This window comes from Colias eurytheme, chromosome 1, assembly GCF_061535395.1.
Source record: "Colias eurytheme isolate Ceu_HAF_F1 chromosome 1, ilColEury1 Martin Lab GWU primary, whole genome shotgun sequence".
Taxonomy (NCBI): domain Eukaryota; kingdom Metazoa; phylum Arthropoda; class Insecta; order Lepidoptera; family Pieridae; genus Colias; species Colias eurytheme.
Genome location: NC_142980.1, coordinates 8,945,998 through 8,967,171, shown reverse-complemented (window position 1 = coordinate 8,967,171; position 21,174 = coordinate 8,945,998). Strand labels below are relative to the sequence as shown.

At 32.3% G+C, this 21,174-nt stretch overlaps 1 protein-coding gene across 1 annotated transcript; it reads left to right on the top strand.

Annotated features, from left to right (window-relative positions):
• Positions 1–325: 325 nt before the first annotated feature.
• On the top strand, positions 326–21,174 carry LOC149911148 (tyrosine-protein phosphatase non-receptor type 11-like). The gene is made up of 12 exons (XM_090103456.1): positions 326–685; positions 8,582–8,744; positions 16,420–16,587; positions 16,752–16,908; positions 17,644–17,760; positions 18,454–18,576; positions 18,679–18,806; positions 19,119–19,280; positions 19,385–19,495; positions 19,646–19,736; positions 20,571–20,749; positions 20,987–21,174. The coding sequence occupies exons 1-12, from the start codon at positions 531–533 to the stop codon at positions 21,005–21,007; spliced, it is 1,575 nt and encodes a 524-aa protein (XP_089959582.1). The 5' UTR covers positions 326–530; the 3' UTR covers positions 21,008–21,174.

Sequence of the window (21,174 nt, the reverse complement as noted above, 5' to 3'; positions counted from 1 at the left end):
CTTTACATTCAGTTCAATAAATTATATGTCTATTCTAAAAATATTCTAAAAATATATAAAGTAAATAGATAGGTACTTTCTTATTTTATACCTGTTTAACAAACAAACTGCGGACAAATAAGCAATTATTGAAATAGAGCCCTGGTAGAGCAACATTGACAACATGTTAGTAAAACATAAAAAATCTGAATTGATATCAATAGAGGAATGTCATAGGTAATTGAGGAAAATAATGATTTTTATGCTAATATAATCGTTACATAAAATCTTCCATTGCCAAATCATGTAGAGATCTAGACTAACAAACAGCGATACAACACATTATAAAGTCATTAATCACAGATTAATAGTAACCTTTTTACGAGAACGAGTAATCTCTACGCATGACAAGTCGCGCAGAAACGCAGAAAGCTGTTGCGCCCGCGCATTCGGGTTCGAACCGCGCGCGAAGCAGATCGTCCTGCGGTTACGGTTGTGCGTTTGTGTTGTACTTACTTACTAGTGTTTATAGTTGATACATATAACTGGAGATGTCGAAGGATGCTCCTCGTCTGAGTCGGCTGGGGGTGCTCGCTCCCGCCGCCCTGTCGGCGTGTATGGACGCGTCTGTCCTGGCCGTGCCGGCCGCTAGCGCCATCGTATCCACAGTCCTTAAGGAATTAAGCAAGGCTTTCATGTTAAAAAAGTAAGTATTCGATTTGCGAATTCCATATTATATATAGGTGAACTGCAATAGAGCAGTAAACATGATATCGAAAACCTCACCAAAACTGGAAATGCTGGAATTTGATTTAAAATTCAGTTCGTTTTGACTTAGTATCTGTTACTTACTATGCATCCTATGCACCTTTTAATTTAGATTATTTCTGTCGGTGAAAATAAATACGGTCCGAAAAAATATAATAATATAATAACATTGTTAACTTTAAAAATAACTACCTATTAGGTATATAAAACAAAATCGTCATAATTTATACCACGAGAGCTTTACTTTAAATGTTCCATTGGCATTATTTTTCTCACAAGCTTTCGTAAATTCAAAATAATTGCAACATTCCTTAAGTAACTATCTTATATTTCTATGTTTTCAACTAACAATATTAATTTATTGTTTGTTTGTAGATTTTATTTATTTATTAGAACTATGTTTTCAAAGACTTTTCCGGAAATTTGTCAAACATTATAATATCAAAGGGATTCACATGACTTCACAGGGCAAATGGACACATCGGGAACTTGTTTTGTACTGTCTAGTTTGTGCTGAGCAATCCAAAATTTTTTTTGGGTTAAAGCTCTATCCATTCCCAAATTCATTCCCAAATTTGGTGGATTTCACAAATAATAAATAAACTTATCTTAATATGTAAAGTTGGATGACTTTAATTTTTTTTACATTTTTACATAATTATTATTATATATTATTTTTATATATTATTACATATTATTTAAAAAGTTATATACTTAACTCCGTTACTTTTATAAGGACTCCGTTCTTTGAAATATCTCAAAAATTCCTTATAAGTATGCAAAGTGAATTATTAATATTGATAATTAATAATTATTGATTCATCTCGATTAATTAATTCTAGAGTAGGTAGGTACTAGGTGTACCTATTTCTATTACTAAACCAAGCAAAATAAAGATTTCCCATTAAACAGTTGTAAATTTTCCCTGTGAAACATCAAGAGATTCCCTAGGTATTTATTGAGAAAGCCCTATGTAATCATTAATGACTACATCCTTGACGCATCTCTACATAATTGGTGCAAATCCACGACGTCATATTTTTTTATTGCATCGGATTTACGCGTGTATTGGCATTGTTATTTTCCTCATACATATAACCGTACTTTCATAATATCTGTAATTAATTCCTTTCGTCGTAAGTCAAGCAAGAAAGTTCAACTTTCATGATCTGTAATGATATACTGAGAGACTAACTTATAAATAAGACGTTATATACACTGTAATAATTAACTTCCTTTACTCACACGGATTTTTGAGTAGGACCTGTTTGTTTTATATGCAATTTTAAACCAATTTAAAAGTATTAGGTATTATACGACACAAATTATGCGAAGGTTTTATTTGTAGTGATTCATACGTTCGTATTTTAGAAATACGTATGTCGTAATTAAGCCGTTAATGATTAATAAAAAAACACCTACAGAAACTGTGTAAATTAGATTAATAATGTCGTAAACATATAATTATTACGCTTTAAGATTTATACTTAACCAATTTTCTTCGATTATTATCTAGATATTCTATCGTAATAAAATATTATAACACAGTCGGTCTGTGGGTACACGGTACAGTAATATTTTGTTTATTTAAACCATTACCATATGAAGTTAACGGAAGTAGTTTAGTTAAATCATAAATGTAATGACGGCCAAATATGTGCACGAATACTATAACTGGTTGACTTAAAAATTCATTCTTGACTATCAACATTAGCAAAAAAAATTAAGAACGCAAGGCATATTTGCAATATTCTCCTTTTGTTTAGATTAATACGCTTAATAGTAAGCTTATCTAACAAAAGTTTGTTTACTTTTAACAACTTGTTATGTCTGTTACATTTGTGCTTAGGTTTGATTTGATAACAAAGCCTTAATGTCTCTACTTTTATAACCCATTTATAAGAGCCGTTACAAGTAATAACAATATATAAAATGTACAATTGTTTATTTATGTTCAGTAGGTAAATATTAACGTAATTATTATTTATCGGCTAACTATTATCATTTTCATCGATGGAAAGCCGTGGAAAGTACGTGAGGAAGAGATAACCAATAAAAATGCTGTAAAAATGTTGTACATAATTTGTAAACGTACATGCTGAAGAATGAAGATGAAGTAAACTCGTAAAGCTCTCTACAATAACAGCATATCGAACACATTTCGCATGTATATATAATATTAATCTTCTTATATATAAAAATGAATCGCAAAATGTGTTGGTAAGCGCATAACTCGAGAACGGCTGAACCGATTTCGATAATTCTTTTTTATTATATTCCTTGAAGTACGAGGATGGTTCTTATGTAGAGAAAACGTAAACATGTACCACGGGCGAAGCCGGGGCGGACCGCTAGTATATAATATATGATAATATTCTGTTTATCACTACATAGTATAAAACAAAGTCGCTTTCCCTGTCCCTATGTCCCTATGTCCCTATGTCCCTTTGTACGCTTAAATCTTTGAAACTACGCAACGGATTTTGATGCGGTTTTTTTTAATAGATAGAGTGATTCAAGAGGAAGGTTTATATGTATAATAACATCCATTAAATAGTGGAGAAGTACTGTTATTTTTGTGGTTTCTAATGGGATGTCGTAAAAAATTACATTTTTTCCGCTTATATTGCAAACGCAGGCTGAACCCTACGAGTTTTATCAAAATAATGTACTAAGTATTATACACATTGAAAAGGTCTACAGAAAAGTCCGCGATGGTATATGTCTATCTCTTATGGATAACCCACAATAACATTTTTTTGTCATTTACTTTTTACGACAAATAATAGCTAATTTTCGAAGCGATTTTCACCATTACAGCATTAATCCTTAACCAATTAAATACTTTGAATACATTGTTCATTTAATATAGATCTATATGGCCCTTTACACCGTATGATTTAAGTGAATATTTTCGAAGATATTACAGATTTAAAAATTGCGGGACGTAGCATTTGCGGCGGTAGGTATCGGCCGGCCGGGCCGCTATGTTTTTATTTTTATAATACGTATACAACGTTCACAGTTTTTCTGTAGTGTATTTAGTATCAGCATTGCACCAGTGCGAAGCCGGGGCGGGTCGCTAGTAGATAATAAGACATAGACAGAATATATTCTGACTTTCTTTTGCAGCGTTGCTATTTCCAATTGGATTAACAGGTCGAGCAGTTACTGCTATATCTTGCACTAAGATCGAATGTTTCAAACTCTTTACGTTGAACGTGAGTAGTTACGTAAAATGTATATTATCGTTTCTTAATCAATATTTGAAGTTTCTTATTTCGTATATTTACTTCATAAACCTGCATAAATTTCAGTAAAATTGTAGGTACAATAAAAATATTCTCATTCTTATTGAGATATTTTTATATTCTTATATCGTTCACAATTATCACATTGATTTGAACTTTTTTTATATCCGCCAACCTTCCAAGTTTGCAGTCTTTGTTATGGTTGTAAATATCAAAACGACAAACTGTGACGATGACAAAATATCGATGTAAGAACTTCCTAATCGGGCGGCAGTGGGCTGCGATCGTGACGAAATATGAGGTCGGCCAGGCGGTCACCGTACTAAGGCCGTTCTGCTGTCATTCATCTCAAACATCTCATAGATATGGACATTTTTTATTATTGTCCATTCGAGTTTCGACTTACATAATATTGGTACAAGTGACCTCTAAATGTTTGTTATTCTAAGCTATTCATGTGCGATGTGTATTTTATCATATATACACCACTAGTTTTTAATCAGTACAAAAACTTTAAGGACATATTAGCGAATACATTATTATCATATGTATGATGTAAGAATTACATAATATCGATAAATAGCAAAGATATAACCATTTGTTTATTTAAGAAAGTCTCACTAAAATCATAGACACATTGCAGAGTTCATTGACTTATTCGTTGATAGTATTACCTAACCTTGGACAATAAAATGAAACAAGACATGTAGGTAGTTACTAACTTTATTTAGTTTAATTCCTAAATTCAAATCTCCCCTTCATAGGTACTTCATCCAGGCTTAGGACCGGCATAATTACTTTTTACAATAAATTAAATTGTTATTAAAAATTAAATTGTACAAAAAAAAATTTGTTTTGTAATTACAAAAGAAACAATATCAAAATAAAATAAGCTTTTCTGTATTGAAAGAAAAAACGATTTTGGCGTATTTAAGAAGTTAGAATCAGCTGTTTTTACAATACCTAATTTGTAATGAAAGAAAAAACGATTTTGGCGTATTTAAGAAGTTAGAATCAGCTGTTTTTACAATACCTAATTTGTAATGAAAGAAAAAACGATTTTGGCGTATTTAAGAAGTTAGAATCAGCTGGTATTTACAATAATCTTAACTAACCTTACAAGTATTTCAATTGTCCTTCAAAATTTCCACCACCATTGTCAATACACAGACGTGAACGTTTTATTAAATTGTTTTTTAACGAGAGAAGTACCTACGTTTTTTTGTCTTTTCACTTCATCCAATATGCGCTGTTTTAATTGTTCGACACTAACCGGCTCACTTTTGTTCACTTAATTTCACTCCACAAAAAGAGGTCCAAGGGTGTGAGATCAGGTGAGCGAGGAGCCCAAGCTGCAGGCCCGCCTCGACCGATCCACTGACTTCCAAACTCCGCTGTGAGAAATTCATGAACCGCAGCGTTATTCGACATTCGTACTACGTCGAGGATCCTCTTCAAAATACGCTAGTACATTACACGAAAACATTTTGTGACAACGCCTGCTGGTAAGCATTTACCACGGTTCGTACATTTGGCGATCGAGCGTTCGGGACTCGGGTACTTCTTATCTGTACATACGTACTGCTGCACTCGCATTTTCTCCACTCAAAAAGAACGCACGAAGCATAAGTACATAATCCCGTGATGTGAATTGATATGACATCGTACCGGGAAGAACGTAAACAAACGCGACGAAAAAAAACAAGTTTTCACTTCCGCTAACAATTTGGCACTGTTTGTCGCGTTGGGGCGGGGGGCCGTTGGGGTGCGACGCGGGCGCAGGCCGCAGAGGGAAAGGGGGTGGCGGGGTGAGGAATGGGCGAATGGCGAGCTTGGACGCGAGTTTGCCGGAATTTATCAATGGATCTGTGCGGCGGACCTACTCGAAATCGTACGCTAGAAAATTACAACACAATACCTAGTGTGGGTCATTGATTAAATTATAGGTTTAACAATTTTTACATATTTATGTGGACAATTTTGGGACATTTCTGTTTGTTAGTGTTTTTAATTATTTCTTACACAAGTATGATTGGTTAAGGATACTTAACACCCTGTAAAATTTTTTGTACTGATTAAAAACTAGTGGTGTATATTTTCTTCATTTTATAATGCACGATTATTAGATATAAAGTTTTGTTTAATTAACATGTCCTTACAAACTGATCTATTTAATATCCAAAATAACTATATTTTGAGAAAAATAAATATGTAATACGCTACAATCTACATAATTTAGGTGCCTCTTTCTACTGTTACTACCTGAAAATATCTTCCTGCCATAATTTCACATTGCCTTTTCGATAGGTACAACATAAAAACCTTAAAATTCTTCCATAACGATGAAGCACTAGTGCGGGTGTTAAACATTCCTAAAGCTAATTACTGTTCTTTGCATAGTTATTTCTATCGAAGGTTGCATTTTCATTTGTGATTTTTCAAAGGATTTCTAATCTTCGTCTCAGTATGATTATTAGTCAAGCGGAAAAATATTCTTCATACCAAACATAACAACTAGACGTATCACATAGGTATAGGTATTATGTTAGTCTGCCACTAAACTTAACATCAGTAATAATAATGAATAAATCGCGTAATAAATCACGATGTTGACTTAAGTAGGTAGGTACTGGTGGTTCCTCTGTATGTAAAATACGCCAGTTGCCCAGTTATATTTTTTATTTGTTTTATTTTGAATTGCCTCAGTTAAATATATCTAATCATCGATTTAATTAAAAAAATATTTATTTATAGAATATTGAATCGATGTTATAATTTTGCTACACAGTCGAACGAAAAGTTAATAGGTACCTAATGAAAATTATAATGTTAATTCGGAATTATGCCAAAAAATATAAATGAGGATGCATCATGCGATGCATAATTGAAGCCCAATATTAATTAATACTACCTACATATTATTATTAGGTACATATCTTAATTATTATTTTGAGTAGTTTCGATATGAGTACATCGTCAATCCGTATGGAAGATCCTTAATTGCTCTAATTTATTAATAACGTATTGTTATTTGTTATATTAGCTGTAAACAATAAACATGTTGTAAATAATAGTGTGGAAACACTTATTGCTTGCTTTATAGGTTTGTTTTTGAACAACCTCGCTTATTATCTAGATAATTTTCCTTTTAAATACTCATTGTTACATAATTTGCGTACGTCCTATAAATATGTATAACAAAGGTACCATAAACCAAGTGAATTATATCGTCATTGCCCTTCCTTTACTCATAATTCCAACGACTATTTTTATATAATATCTACTTAGTCAATGTATGTAATCGGTCAAACGACTTCCTTTCTGTTTATAAGTGTATATGATATATCTAAATGTATCTCATTCTGCCGGTCAATATAGGTACCCTAATTGTTTATAAACACTTCAAAGTACCTAACTAATTGAAATTTGAAATGCAAATTTTTGGCACAAAAGCCCACTTTAAGTATCGGCGTCATATCATATAACTTGTATATTTGAACATAAATTTTCACTGTATGTAGTGGTTGTTATGTTAAAGAAATAGGCTCAGTACTTAAATAGTGCGCCGCATACGAAGTCGAATTTTCAAGGAAGTCAGGCAATTTTATTCCAATCTTATGGGGAAATACCCAACACCTTAATTATACCTAATTGGGCAGAGGGTGCTAACAGTAAATAAAAAGTAATCGTATATAAGTACCTATATAATATAATAATAATAATAATTGACTCTTTATTGTACACCAAATAAAACTATATAAAAGGAATAACAGCAAATAAGATTATTGTACAATAGGCGGTCTTATAACTAACAAGTGATTTAATATAATAATATGTGCTCCATCCGAGATCCAATGTTCGATTTCAATATATATTTATAGATTGATACATATTTCATAATTATGCAAATTAATGTATGCTGTAATATGTATCTAGCGTGAATAAACATCATATAAAGTTAATAATATATCGTTAGGAATAAAATTAAAATGGTAATTGCCGCGGTATGTATCACACATATCATGTAGACGTATTAAATTATAAGTACAGTAATTAATTATTGTACACTCGGCTTCGATTATAACTTAGAAATTATTATAAGGATTGCTAATGCTCGCTTAGTACCATTAGTACCGCGATGCTAATTGGCTGTCATTTTCTTTGGAATATGTTCTCATGATTAGCATTGTCACGTGATTATAACATGAATTAGCTGACACGAACGGCATCAGCATCACTGTTAAGGGAGCGTATAAAGAAGATACCTCGGTAATAGAAGATAATGCTGTATAATCATAACAATTTTATCGCATGATATACAGAAAGTTTGATTATAATGTGAACTTTATGGTTAATGTTATGAACGAAGCTGGCATTGGACGATTTTTCTTTAAATTTTAATATCTTAACAGATTTATCGTTTTTTTTGCTGCATTTTAGGCAAGCCAACATCTATTGAATTGTCCCTAGAGTTTAGGCACATATTTCATAATCATGCTTTATTGGCAATTAAGTACCTATAACTTAACGCGCCGGACAAAAAAGTGTAATGGTACTTTTACTAAATGACGAGGATTTTCCAGATGGTTCCATGGCGTTATGTCAGCTAAAGAAGCTGAAAGTCTCATCATGGAAAAGGGGAAAAATGGGTCGTTTCTAGTGCGGGAGTCGCAGACGCACCCGGGGGAATACGTGCTGTCAGTCAGAGTGCGGGGCAGGGTCAGCCATGTGATGATCCGGAAACAAGTAAGTTTATTTAATTTACAACATCATTTCTTTACAAAATACAATTTTATTGATTATATAGCTATTATTATTATAACGTGTAAAACGTACTTCAATAATTATTTGATCAAACTATTATTTTTAAATAATACTACAAGTTTTTATTAATTTATAAACTAAACCATACCTTATACGTTTTGTGTAACACAAAAAGTAGGTAATCTTGTTATTATTATAGAACGAACTTAGTGTGGGTGTTATAATTTTTGTAAAACAAGGCCCGATTGTTATGCCATGTTACATGTTGCTAATCTTATTTTTTAGTAAAATTGATTACTATTCAGGGTTTTATTTATAAAGTAATAATGAGCTACTTAAACGCAGGCTAAATTTAAACCTTGGAATCAAGCATATTATTTCTATTTATAGTACCTACGCATCTAAGTTGTTGTATCGCGTAAGCTCAGTTAATTTAAAATGCGATCATGTATTTGGTCAGGTGTAAACTCCAATTGTATCTTAAGTACCTATGTGAGTTGCGTGCGCAAAATTATTGTTTGTGATTCCGCTTAAAACAAAACACAAGGAAATATGTCCAAAATTGTAAAGGAATAATGTCGGCGTTGTCTATTATTGTTTATCTCTGTACCAAGTAAGTTTGATAAATTACAGAGTTTGTGACGAGTTTTTTCTCGTCAAATTTGTTCTAATAATGACACCCACATGCTTTTGAATTCTATAATAAATCATTCATCGCCCCTTTGTTTTAGGGAACTTATACCACACTTATACTCAACACACGAACTCTTTTGTTTCGCTTAAATGGAATAAATGAAGCAATAAAATGTACATGGAAGTACCTAGGTAATTTGGAAAACCTATCATTGAATTTTTAGTCTTCGACACAACTCTTAATGCCTAGATATAAATATGATATTACCTTTATCTATATTTTCCAAATAAGAGAAAACAAAACATATATTTTCAAATATGTCGATAGGTAATTAAAGTAAAATAACTGTGTTTTCAATTTATTTCAAAACTGCAAAATTGCAGTATTAAACCAAAACATTGTTTCTTTCTCATATTATTATAGGACAGCGCTAGTCGTCCGCTAAACGGATGAATAAAATAAATTAGTTGTCCGATTACCGGATGAATAAAATAATAATTCTTTAGAGAACTGCCGCACGTATTATAGGTTTTTTGTGGGGGGAGGAGGGCACACGTAGGTATTTGATTTTTTTTGCGCGTCGACGGAGCCCCGCTTCGCGGGGCTCCTGTTTCTGTGTAGTTTTTTTTTTAAGAAACCTAACCTAACCTAACCTAACGGCTAACCTAACCTAAACTTGATTTTTTTTGCGCGTCGAAGGAGCCCCGCTTCGCGGGGCTCCTATTTCTGTGTAGTTTTTTTTTTAAGAAACCTAACCTAACCTAACCTAAACCTAACCTAACGAATTGAGGGTGAATATCTCGGCCATTTTTGATTTTAGAGAAAAGTTGTTCCTATAAAACATGCTTATATTAGCGTAATCTTTACGATAAAACAATAATAAATAGGTGTTATAATGACACCAACTCCATCAAAAATTTTCTAAGTCCTGAGCCCCCTTTGCTTTAGTCCAACCCAACTAGCTTTAGTGTTAAAAGGTTATCTAGTAATCCGAATAATCGGACGATTAAATTATTTTATTCATCCGGTAATCGGACGACTAATTTATTTTATTCATCCGTTTAGCGGACGACTAGACACTTCGATTATTATATTTTATAAAAAAATATATTTTGCTGTTCAGACACTATAGAAAATAATATTTGTAATTTGTTTAATTTAGGTAAATAAAAAATCACAGAAAATATTCTTTTTGTAATAATTTACTGTCAAAATAATAATAGCATTATGTGTGGGCGACATACTGTCATGGTATTATGCTTGCTTGAGATGGGTTAATTTAACACGCTGGTCATTGCTCTAAGAATATTTATTATATCAAATATCTCATTAATTTAAATCTATAAAGAATTAGCAATTTGCATTTTTAAATAAGTAATGAATGTTGTGACTTTAAAAAAATTCAAGAATCAAGAGGCTCTACATAGTAGATAGATAGAGGTCGTTAAATTTAGGTTATAATAGTCGATACGGTACTATTACGAAACCTAGATACCAGGAACGCATAGTGTAGAGAAGGTGACTACAATAATCATTGATCGTAGCTCGTGGGGGGTGAGGGAAATCAGAGGTTGCATTTCCAGCAGAACTGTGTCATAGTATCTATCGCACACACATTCACTGTAACTGCATGTTTGAAAGAGATAGGACTCATCCTCACTTTGAGCCTGCATTCGAATAGGAAACTAACACATATATACACTGAAAAACTTTACTAGTAGAAATTTTAAAATGTTCGGGAGTTCGTCACGCTTTGTAAATTTATTAAGTTCGGAAAGCGCCTATATTTTCATTATGGCAAATTTAAACAACGCAGTTTTTTTTAAATTCTCTCTTTTTACTGATTAATGAACATAATTGCTAGTTACAAGTGCCAAAGCTAAAATAAATAAAATGAAGCTCATTTGAAAGTGAATCGGTGGTGAGCGGGTAGTCTTAAACGAACAAAGCAAGATAGCCATATCAACAAATGAAGGCGTAAAAACGGGAGAGACCTATAGGATGAACAGTACTTTAAAGTTGCATTAAATACACAACTACCTATAGGAAAAATGCATTTACCTACTAAGACAGCATAAAATTCAAGTGATGATAAAAGTGCACTATCTATGGGTTAACAGGGGCATAATGTAGATCGGTACTTACAAATTTAATCTATTTAATATTATTTAAGAAAATATAGGTACTTCTTCTCCAAGTTCACTTAATAAATAAGTAAGGTTATACAGGCATAATCAAGTTTAATACGACTATAAAAACAATCAGAAACTGAACGTGTGTGCAATAAGAATTAGTGGTGGCGTCAGTCAGTCCGATTGTAAGTAGGTACTAGGTAAACAATTCTCTGTACTTATACATTTTTCGAGAAACTTGTCGACGGTATTTACATAGCTAATTAATTATATTAAAATAAATTAAAATTTATCTAGACTCTTCGAAGTAGTAGGTATATCTACCTATTATTTAACAATGTGTCTCGCATCATAATTTTAAAACTTTTTAATTGCCTTGAAATTTTATTCATATGATGGTACAGCCTTGTTTAAACTTCACTTACCGTCTGGTCTCATCACATTTAGCCTAAGTAGGTACATTAAGTTACCAATGCAGGAACAGCGGCTTCTACCACGCTAGCCAAGTGCGGGTTGGCAGATGACACATGATGATTCCTCACAATTTTATTCTTCACTGTTTCAGGCAGTAGCTATGTGAATAATGTGCAATTAAATTGAAAATCTATTTATTTCTTCTACGCTCGTCCGGTCTCGAACTCCCGACGTTTCGCTTTTAACACCGAAGTCCTAACCACTGATGTACCAATCTTTCTATGGGATATACTTTATTTATTCAATATATATCTAAGTGTTATGAGAATAGTTATTAAGAAAGGAATTAAGTCTAACACTATGATTTGTAAGTAGGCGTTTGTTGATCGCAAAGTTATTCATATTTTTGATGTGATTTGCAAAATGAGTCATGTGTACCTTGATATTCTTGGAAGTAGCCTTTGAATATGTTGATTCAGAGGATCTTTGGAGTAACGGCGTGTTGCAGCCTTATTAAGTTATCCTTAGCCAAGATCGGTATTAAAAGTGTTTATATGCATCCAAAATATTGTTTATATTTTTTTTGTACTTATTCTAAATTTTCATTTACTTATTTATATTTAACACATACCAATTATTAAGTTTATTTATATTATTAAAAGTAATAAGAAATCAGCACTAATCGAATTTGTACAAAGTAATCCACCTACTACCTAGTATATCTAACATAAGCTTTGTGTCACTATATGTGATCACACAATATTGTTCTTTATTAAAAGGACCATAAATTTAAACCCACTTGAAAATAAATACTTATTTTCCCTAAGCGACGCATTTTCACGAATCAACAACGTTACATTATATTGGCGGTTGAGTACTCATTATAAATGGAGATCAGTTAAATTATCTCGCTATCGGAGTGCAGCTTCTGTGTCGATGGCGAAACATGGCTCAAACCGCTTTAGTGTAAAATATTCGCACCATGCTTACCAGGAACTCATGAGACTCCGGAAAGTTGAATGTGCATGCTCGCAGGTGCATCGGAAATGTTGCAAGCCAAAACAGACATTTTCCCTTTATGTTAAGGATTAAAATACCTTAATCGTGCAATAATGCATGTTTTGTATAGGTCTTTATTTTACAAAATTGAACCCCAAATTTGTTATTGTAGAAATATTTAACTAAATACAATACGTACATAATTAATATATCACTATGTGTACGATATTTTTAAAATACACTCCTTCATGTTTTAATTAACAGATGATGTCATTATTGCTTATTGCTCTACATATATGTCGAGATAATTTTACAAGATTCTGCGTTTAAAAATTATAATCTACATTTGGGTAATAAAATTAACTGTGGATCAATATGCATGTGAAAATGATTAAAAGAATTTCGTACCAAACTAAACTTTTAAATAGTATTTAATAAAACGAGTTGTTATTAAATTAGCAATCACTGGAAGTATTAAATTACAGAAGTATTTACTCAATTTAATATATTTTATTTATAATAGTTATAAATAAGGCAAAAATAATCGTATTTTAATATTATTAATACTTAAGAATATTTATTTATCTAATATTTTAGCAAAATGTTAAGAGAATGAGTGATGATGTATGAGGAAGACTAACGCCGGAGTATTAAATAGTATATTAGTTATATGCCCTCAAATAAATACAAACAGGAACGCTACATACATGTCTGTATAATGCTTCTGAAATACTAGGAGAGCAAAATCAGCAAGAGATGAAAACAGGGCATGCGCGTTAAATCTAGATTGCAGAATGGACTTCTAGTGCATCCTACATGACCTAACTTCAGTCTAGTTCTCGTTTAACGTGAAGTTTGTATCCAACAACATACGAGATGCATAATATTGCATTTAGAGTACCAGGATAACATGGCATAAAAGAAGTTTGGCGGGCAATATTTGCAGGCGTTAGAATTGCATCGTGCATCTGCGCAATAGGAGACTCATTTTTGTGGTGCATTGGTGTTCTTAGCGAATATTCCTTCAAACGTTTGAGATTTATATCGTCGGTGTAACGCGTATAAATCAAGGTGTTTTTAGTGAATCTGGTGTATTGATTGTGTTCAATTGAGGGAGTTTGAAAGGAGCGGTTTTACTCACAATGTAATTATTTTTGTTAAAGTATTGGAAAAATACTAATGGCCCAAATTTATGTTATAGAACTAACTTCTAGACGTTTTCATCTCGTAAACATCACTCAACATTCAATAAATTCATATCCTCATTTGAATTTGTAAATAGAGACGTATAAAGTTGGTTCTAATTTCAGTCAAGTTATTACCACATATTTTTATTTGTTAGGTACTGAAAAGGTAAAATAGTAAAAAAATAATGAAAACTCTTAAAAGTTTGATTTAACCGAAAATAACATTGAACTTAGCCACCAAATTGAGTTTCGATACGATATAATAGGACAAAACACGAGAAATATGACAATTATTACATTTTTTTATTTATTTATTTTTTATTTATTTTTATTTATTATATTTAATTCAGGTAACAGACAATAAATTTTACAGACCCATAGAAACTAACATACATATAAAAAAACTTTTGATGGAGCGTCCGATTAATATTTGCTATAAATTTTACTATTTATATATTCTTCATTGCATACACAAAATATAAATTTTACATATAAGCAGGACAATTTATTATATAAGATGATGATCGCTCAGTCTGACGATTATCAGATTCTTATAAAAAAAACAAAGTTTTTTCTTAAATTTCCCCCTTGAAATCCCTTAATTTTAATAATTTATTTAATTTTACATTGAGATACGTTTTAAACTCACATACGTTAAATTTTATCTGTTGTTATACACTGCAGGTTGTTTACTAACAAAAGCTTTGGTAAACTTATTAGCGGTATTCGTATCGCTAAATGTTGATTATAAGATTGGAAAGCACTGATGGCTTTCGAATAAAATATATGAGCTTGACAAGTGTTACCATAGTTTACTGCACTGAAAAATTTATTAAACTTTTGTCACGAAATTTTATCGGAAAGAAAAAGTAAATTTATCTCGGGTTGGATTTAGAAACATTTAAAAATAATTTGCATATGCTATAGCTTCACAGATAAAATATGTAAAATTTTGAACGTTTGAACATTCACCTAAACTTGCATCTCCATAAAGTGATATGGAATGCAACAGTTCGTTCAATCAATACAGCCTCACTCGCACCGGCCGTATTGATTCCAGCCTAGCTCGTCCGCTGTACCTAGACCCGGAACAAATATCGTTATCATTTTAAAGGTGATCATTTTGAGTGTCGTTTGCTCGTGCCATCGTGAAAGGTAAAATTTGTTGATTATCTTATCAAATACGAATCATATTTAGTAGTTCGCTTCACGGTTGATAAAGCTCCTATGATAGAGTCAGCCATTGCGTCGTTAAAGGATGCGTACCTAGACGATGGCTTTCATTACGAATTCTACATGAATATTAAGCAAATTGATTATAATTGCAACGTTTTTTTTAATATTCTGCGTTTTAACCGAATAATTAATTCATTTGTGATAAGTTTTCAATATCTATCCGATATCTGATATAACGTATACCTAAAGCACAAAGCTCTTAGGAAAATTCCGACATTTTGAAAAGTCGATTCACGTACTGTTGGCGAATAGAAGGAACGCAACAGGTTTATGGTCCTTTAAACTAACTAAAGATTCTGCTCTTGTCTCTGATAAAAGGGGAGATTATGTGTAAAGACGCAACTTCAATGCCCTTGCCATGATCACCCCAGCGATGGTTATTGTGTGAATAATAGGTACCTACATGGTTTAATTTCACCGAATCATACCTATTTATTCAAACTTAATCGTATTTTATTGATTTACAAGGAAATAGCTTTCCGCCCACGGTTCCGCCCACATTATTTATAACTTAACAAATTGTACACTGAAACCTTCTTTTTGAACCACTCTATCTATTAAAAACTACAAAGGGGGAAGCTAAGTATTAGCTTTTTTAATATGTGATGTTTATCCGAAAAAATAAGCAGTTTAAAGTATACGTATCATTTCGTATCATGAAACATAGGAGGAAACAAGATGGCCGCCATTCAACAATCATAATCGATATCTTCGTTTGATTGGTAATTAGCCATGTTTTGCTGAAACGATTACTTGTCTTTCCAAGGGACTTTCCTGTTTAGTATTACTGATATTAAATAAGCGGCCCGAGTTTGTCTTTCTTTAATGAACGTCTCGGTCGATGCGATATAATAGTGTGAGTTTGGTATCAGGAGATATTTAGGAGGCTAAATAGTGATATTGGCTTTGATTGTGACAATTTAACCGCGGGCTGTAGTGCATAATAAATTCGATGTGCTAATAAAACCCCAAAAAATTCGTATTATCAAAAGAGGCGGAAAGGTATAAGATTCCAAAATGGATTAAGACATTAAAAGCCGCCATTTCTCTCATAGCAAGACAAGTACGACGTAGGAAGCGGAGAGCAGTTCGACGATCTGGTCGGATTGATTGAGCACTTCCGATCCTACCCTATCATAGAGAGCTCCGGCGACGTGCTCCGCTTGCTGCAGCCGGTGTCCGGAACTTGTCTCAGAGCGCAGGATACCGATCGGGAAGTTCAGGTACGTTCTAAACTATTTTTAAACAGCGGTTTTACAGCTCGCTTGCTCACCGCGGCTATTGAAATTTTAATTCGATGGCCTCTTTCGTGTAGGAATTAAAAAAAACCGATGAGACTATTTTCACTTCTCTTATTGCAAATACTTAGCAGTTTTTATATTTATAGGAAATGGATATTTTGGGAAATCTAGAATATAGAATGGTGGACCACGATAGCGAGTACCGCACCGCGTTAATGATAGATAAACTTAATACATTAACCTACGTTGAAGCGGCCAAGTGTGAAAATAGCAAGAAAAACAGATACCGAAACATAATACCTTGTGAGTTCATTTTTATTTATATAGATATCATTTTCATTATTTTAAATTATATATAGGTATATTTTCTTTTTATTGCCGAAAAAATGCAGGTAACTAAGTCGACGAGACTGAAAACCGAGAGCGTCGGGAGTTTTTAAAAAGAACAAATGTTTCTCAAGCTCCAATTTCCCTAGGGGGCTTTATAGAGGAATGCTTGAGCGCAATTCCTTTTTTTCCGACTGTCTGTCTTTTGATTTGCTTTTGGATTGAAATCTTTTATCCTACTTACTTCTAATTCAAAGTTTCTTTAATACATAATATTTGAATTTATTGACCATCGTAACTATAATATGATTTTTTTATATTATACTAGCGGTCCGCCCCGGCTTCGCCCGTGGTACATGTTTACGTTTTCTCTACATAAGAACCATCCTCGTACTTCAAGGAATATAATAAAAAAAGAATTATCGAAATCGGTTCAGCCGTTCTCGAGTTATGCGCTTACCAACACATTTTGCGATTCATTTTTATATATAAGATAATGTAGGTAACATTAAAACTAAATCAACTGCAATGCATTTTTTGTGCAATTTCCATTGGTTAAGTTACTATACTGTACTACATTTTATTATGCCTATTCAAAATTTTATTCCAGCGCAAATCCAAGGAACCAAAAAATTATTAAAATTCAATTTACCTTGAATCATAAGTTGTGTATCAAGAATTTCTATCATAATAAATTTGGATAATTTGCAGATGATCAAACTCGCATAGTATTGCGCAAGCCGCTCGGTCGTCCAGATGCTTCGGACTATATAAATGCTACTTTCATACGCTCCTATTTACCGCACAAAAACGGGATAATTTATCGTCGTAAGGATATTTTTAATTTTTATATATATACACAATACACATACATATATGTACATATTTATATACACATGTTGTGACTGCATAAGTTTGTTTAATAAAAATAAGAAAACAATGAAAAAAAATTTAGATCAAACAGATAGAAAAAAATAGACCTATAGAAAAAATCATAAAACTCAAGGATCGTAGTAACGTATTCACGATTACATCAAATGCTGATTTAGTTAAAGAAAAACATACAAATGAGGAATATAGTTTTTAAACATTCAGCGTTGATAACATACTGATGAGGTTAAAATAGTGAATATATACAGTCAACATACAAAGAAACCTTTACCCAATGTTTAATCAACATATTAATTGACCGTACATAGGCAATATCAACATAAGATGTTGACCGTCGCGGTCGTTGTCAATTGGAAAATTGATGCAATTTTCTTTGGTTAACGATTCAACACTTTCATAGACAGACTGTTAAAATCTGTTCTCGATTAATAAAATACCAAATCCAACTAATTTTATTTTATATAGAATATTTCACATATTTTAAATGGGCATTTAAAAAAACCCGAACTAGAATAATGATATGTTAAATAAAAGTTTTGATTGTGTGTTGTGTTCTTCTTCTCTCTGTCCTTCTTTTAAAAGTATTTGAGTCTGATAATGTATTAAATAATAACTGCAATGCACTTTTAGCTGTTTTTCTGCCCAATCCTAACAACCCTGATGTGCCGTTGATCGCAACGTACAAGAACGCTCACGTTTGTAGGGAGGGCCAGGGTTACATCAAGTTGGACCCCAACAAGTGCACAAACTTGAGTAAGGATGTTTTTTTTTAAATTCTTTAAACCAATATAGAGATTATAATTTGTTATTAATTGTACGTCTGAAGATTTAACTGATAATTTGGCATCTTTGCAGTCAGGGATAAATACTACATAGCGACGCAGGGTTGCCTCCCGAACACTATTGATGATTTTTGGCGTATGATATGGCAAGAAGATGTGCGAGTCATTGCCATGATCACTAAGGAGATAGAGAAGGGAAAGGTAACGTACATTCTGATCATATTAGGAACTATTTCTACTCTATTTTCATGAATTGATTATTTACAGCAATATTTAGTTTAACCCTTTGTGACTGTTATTAAAGTTAGTGCCCGATTCTCGTTGATGATTGTAAAATATAAACAATTTAGCACTCAGTCTAAATTATTTTTTAGTAACTACCAGAGGCATTTTTTCTTATTTTATTTAAAATTAACTTTAATATTATATTTCACCCAAGAGTAAATATCTAGATATTTTAAAATACACATACAAAATCTCCACAACATTCATAATATTATGATAACTTTTTAGCGCAAATGCGAGCGCTACTGGCCAGCCATTGGCCAGGAAGTGAGATACGGTGGTATTCTGATAAGATCCTTTTCGGAGAGCTTCTTCGAAGACTATCGCGTGAGGGAGATGGAAGTGAGTCTGAGGAACAAATCCAAGAGGATTTACCAATATCAATTCACTGTAAGTACACAGACAGTATTTTATTGGATTCATATATTTTTATTTTGTACTTAATTACTTATCAGCCTTTAAAATAATTTATTTATTTATTTTGATTGATCTAGAATTGGCCAGACCATGGAATACCAAGAGAAGCCGAAGCTATTCTGAACTTCGTCGATGATGTAAACAGAAAGATGTATAACATCTCGCAGGAAAAAAATGCTCCCGCCAGGGTAAATCCTTTAACTCATAAAATTAAGAGAGTTTTTATATTGCTTTATTTAAATGCTTTTTAATACTTATCTATAGTATTTCGAAAATGTAAAAATGATAAATATTTTTAAAACGTTTACGGTACTTTTACATATCAACTGTTTTTCCAGAGCGTTTTGTGCGTTCATTGCTCGGCTGGGGTCGGAAGAACTGGCACTTTTATTGCCATCGATATGATCGTCAATAGATCCAAGGAACACGGTAAGTTATACTACTTATACTATGTATTATTTTCAGATGTTCTTAGCATTGCAATTATTCCACTGATGCGTGTGTTTTTATTATACCAACTGATGTGTGAACGGGGACTAAAAATAGTATACTGGATTGACTGAATTATTTTTCCTATCTTTCAATTACTCAACAACCTAAATAATATGTATTATTATTATTCTTGATTTATTATATACCTTTATATTGAATTAATGAGTTATGATTCTATTGCTAGATTCTGATAAAAAAGGTACTCCTGCTTTGCGATTGTCCACTTATGTTATCATTGCAAGTGCTTTTCATTTTTATTTATTCTCTGAACTCTTTAACTGCGATTTTACTATAATTATAATTTATTTAACGTTATGTTATTTATGTACTTCAATTTAACTGCGTATAAACAAAGTTACATACTTACCTACCAATAAAAATGCACATGTGTGTAGGTACCTACTTTACTTTTTTAGTTTAGTTTTTCTTTTATTATTAATTCGTAACGTACGTTTTGACAAAATTTACATAAATGTGTACCTACGTATTTAAAGTTTAATTAATTATTCGCAGTAGCTAGAAAAATTTGCATTCATATTCGACCAATAGACCAATATTCTATGGGTAATATTAAAAAGTAAACAAAGATATTTGCGGATTACTTACACCTTGTGTTTTTTCCATTTATGCAATAAATTAATAAGACTTCTGGTGTAATAATCTTCGGTATTATGTTACGTAGTTATCTAAGGTGAATATCGTGTGATTATGCAATGTCTTCTATATGCTCGTTCACATAGTTTTTACAAGGCTGCAATGTTCTTGTTTTAGGGTTCAGTAATGAGTTATATGTATTCGATGCTGTGAAGACACTCCGCTTGCAGCGCGCTGCCATGGTGCAAAACCTGGCTCAGTACAGATACATACACTTTGTTCTGAAAGCCTTCAATCAGTTAAACATTAGTGCTGAGCGCAAGGCACAGTTCATGGAGGGTGGAGGATTGGCACTTGTAAGACTATTATTTATCTTATTCATAATACTTACATACATTTTATTATTATATAAGTGAATTTGTTTAGAAGCTTGTCTGCGAATGTTGACTTTAATAGCTTTTCATGAAATCATTTAAGAATTATTTCATGCAGTTATAGAAAGACTTAAAACAAATGACGAACAATTAGTTTAGAATAGTCTGTTACTTCGCTATAACATAGGTATTATATTTGCTACATTTTTATTTTTACAGGATGAGCGACCTCGGGCCTAAGCGAAGGAGTCTACCAAAGCAACAAGTAGAATTAAGATGTTATTTATTCCTCTTTTACAATTCATTGTAATTTGTCGTTTACGTACATATAAATGTACCAGGATGTCAGTAGTTGAATGACATTGTAAACATGACATTGTAATGATTATTAAAGTATTAATAAAGTA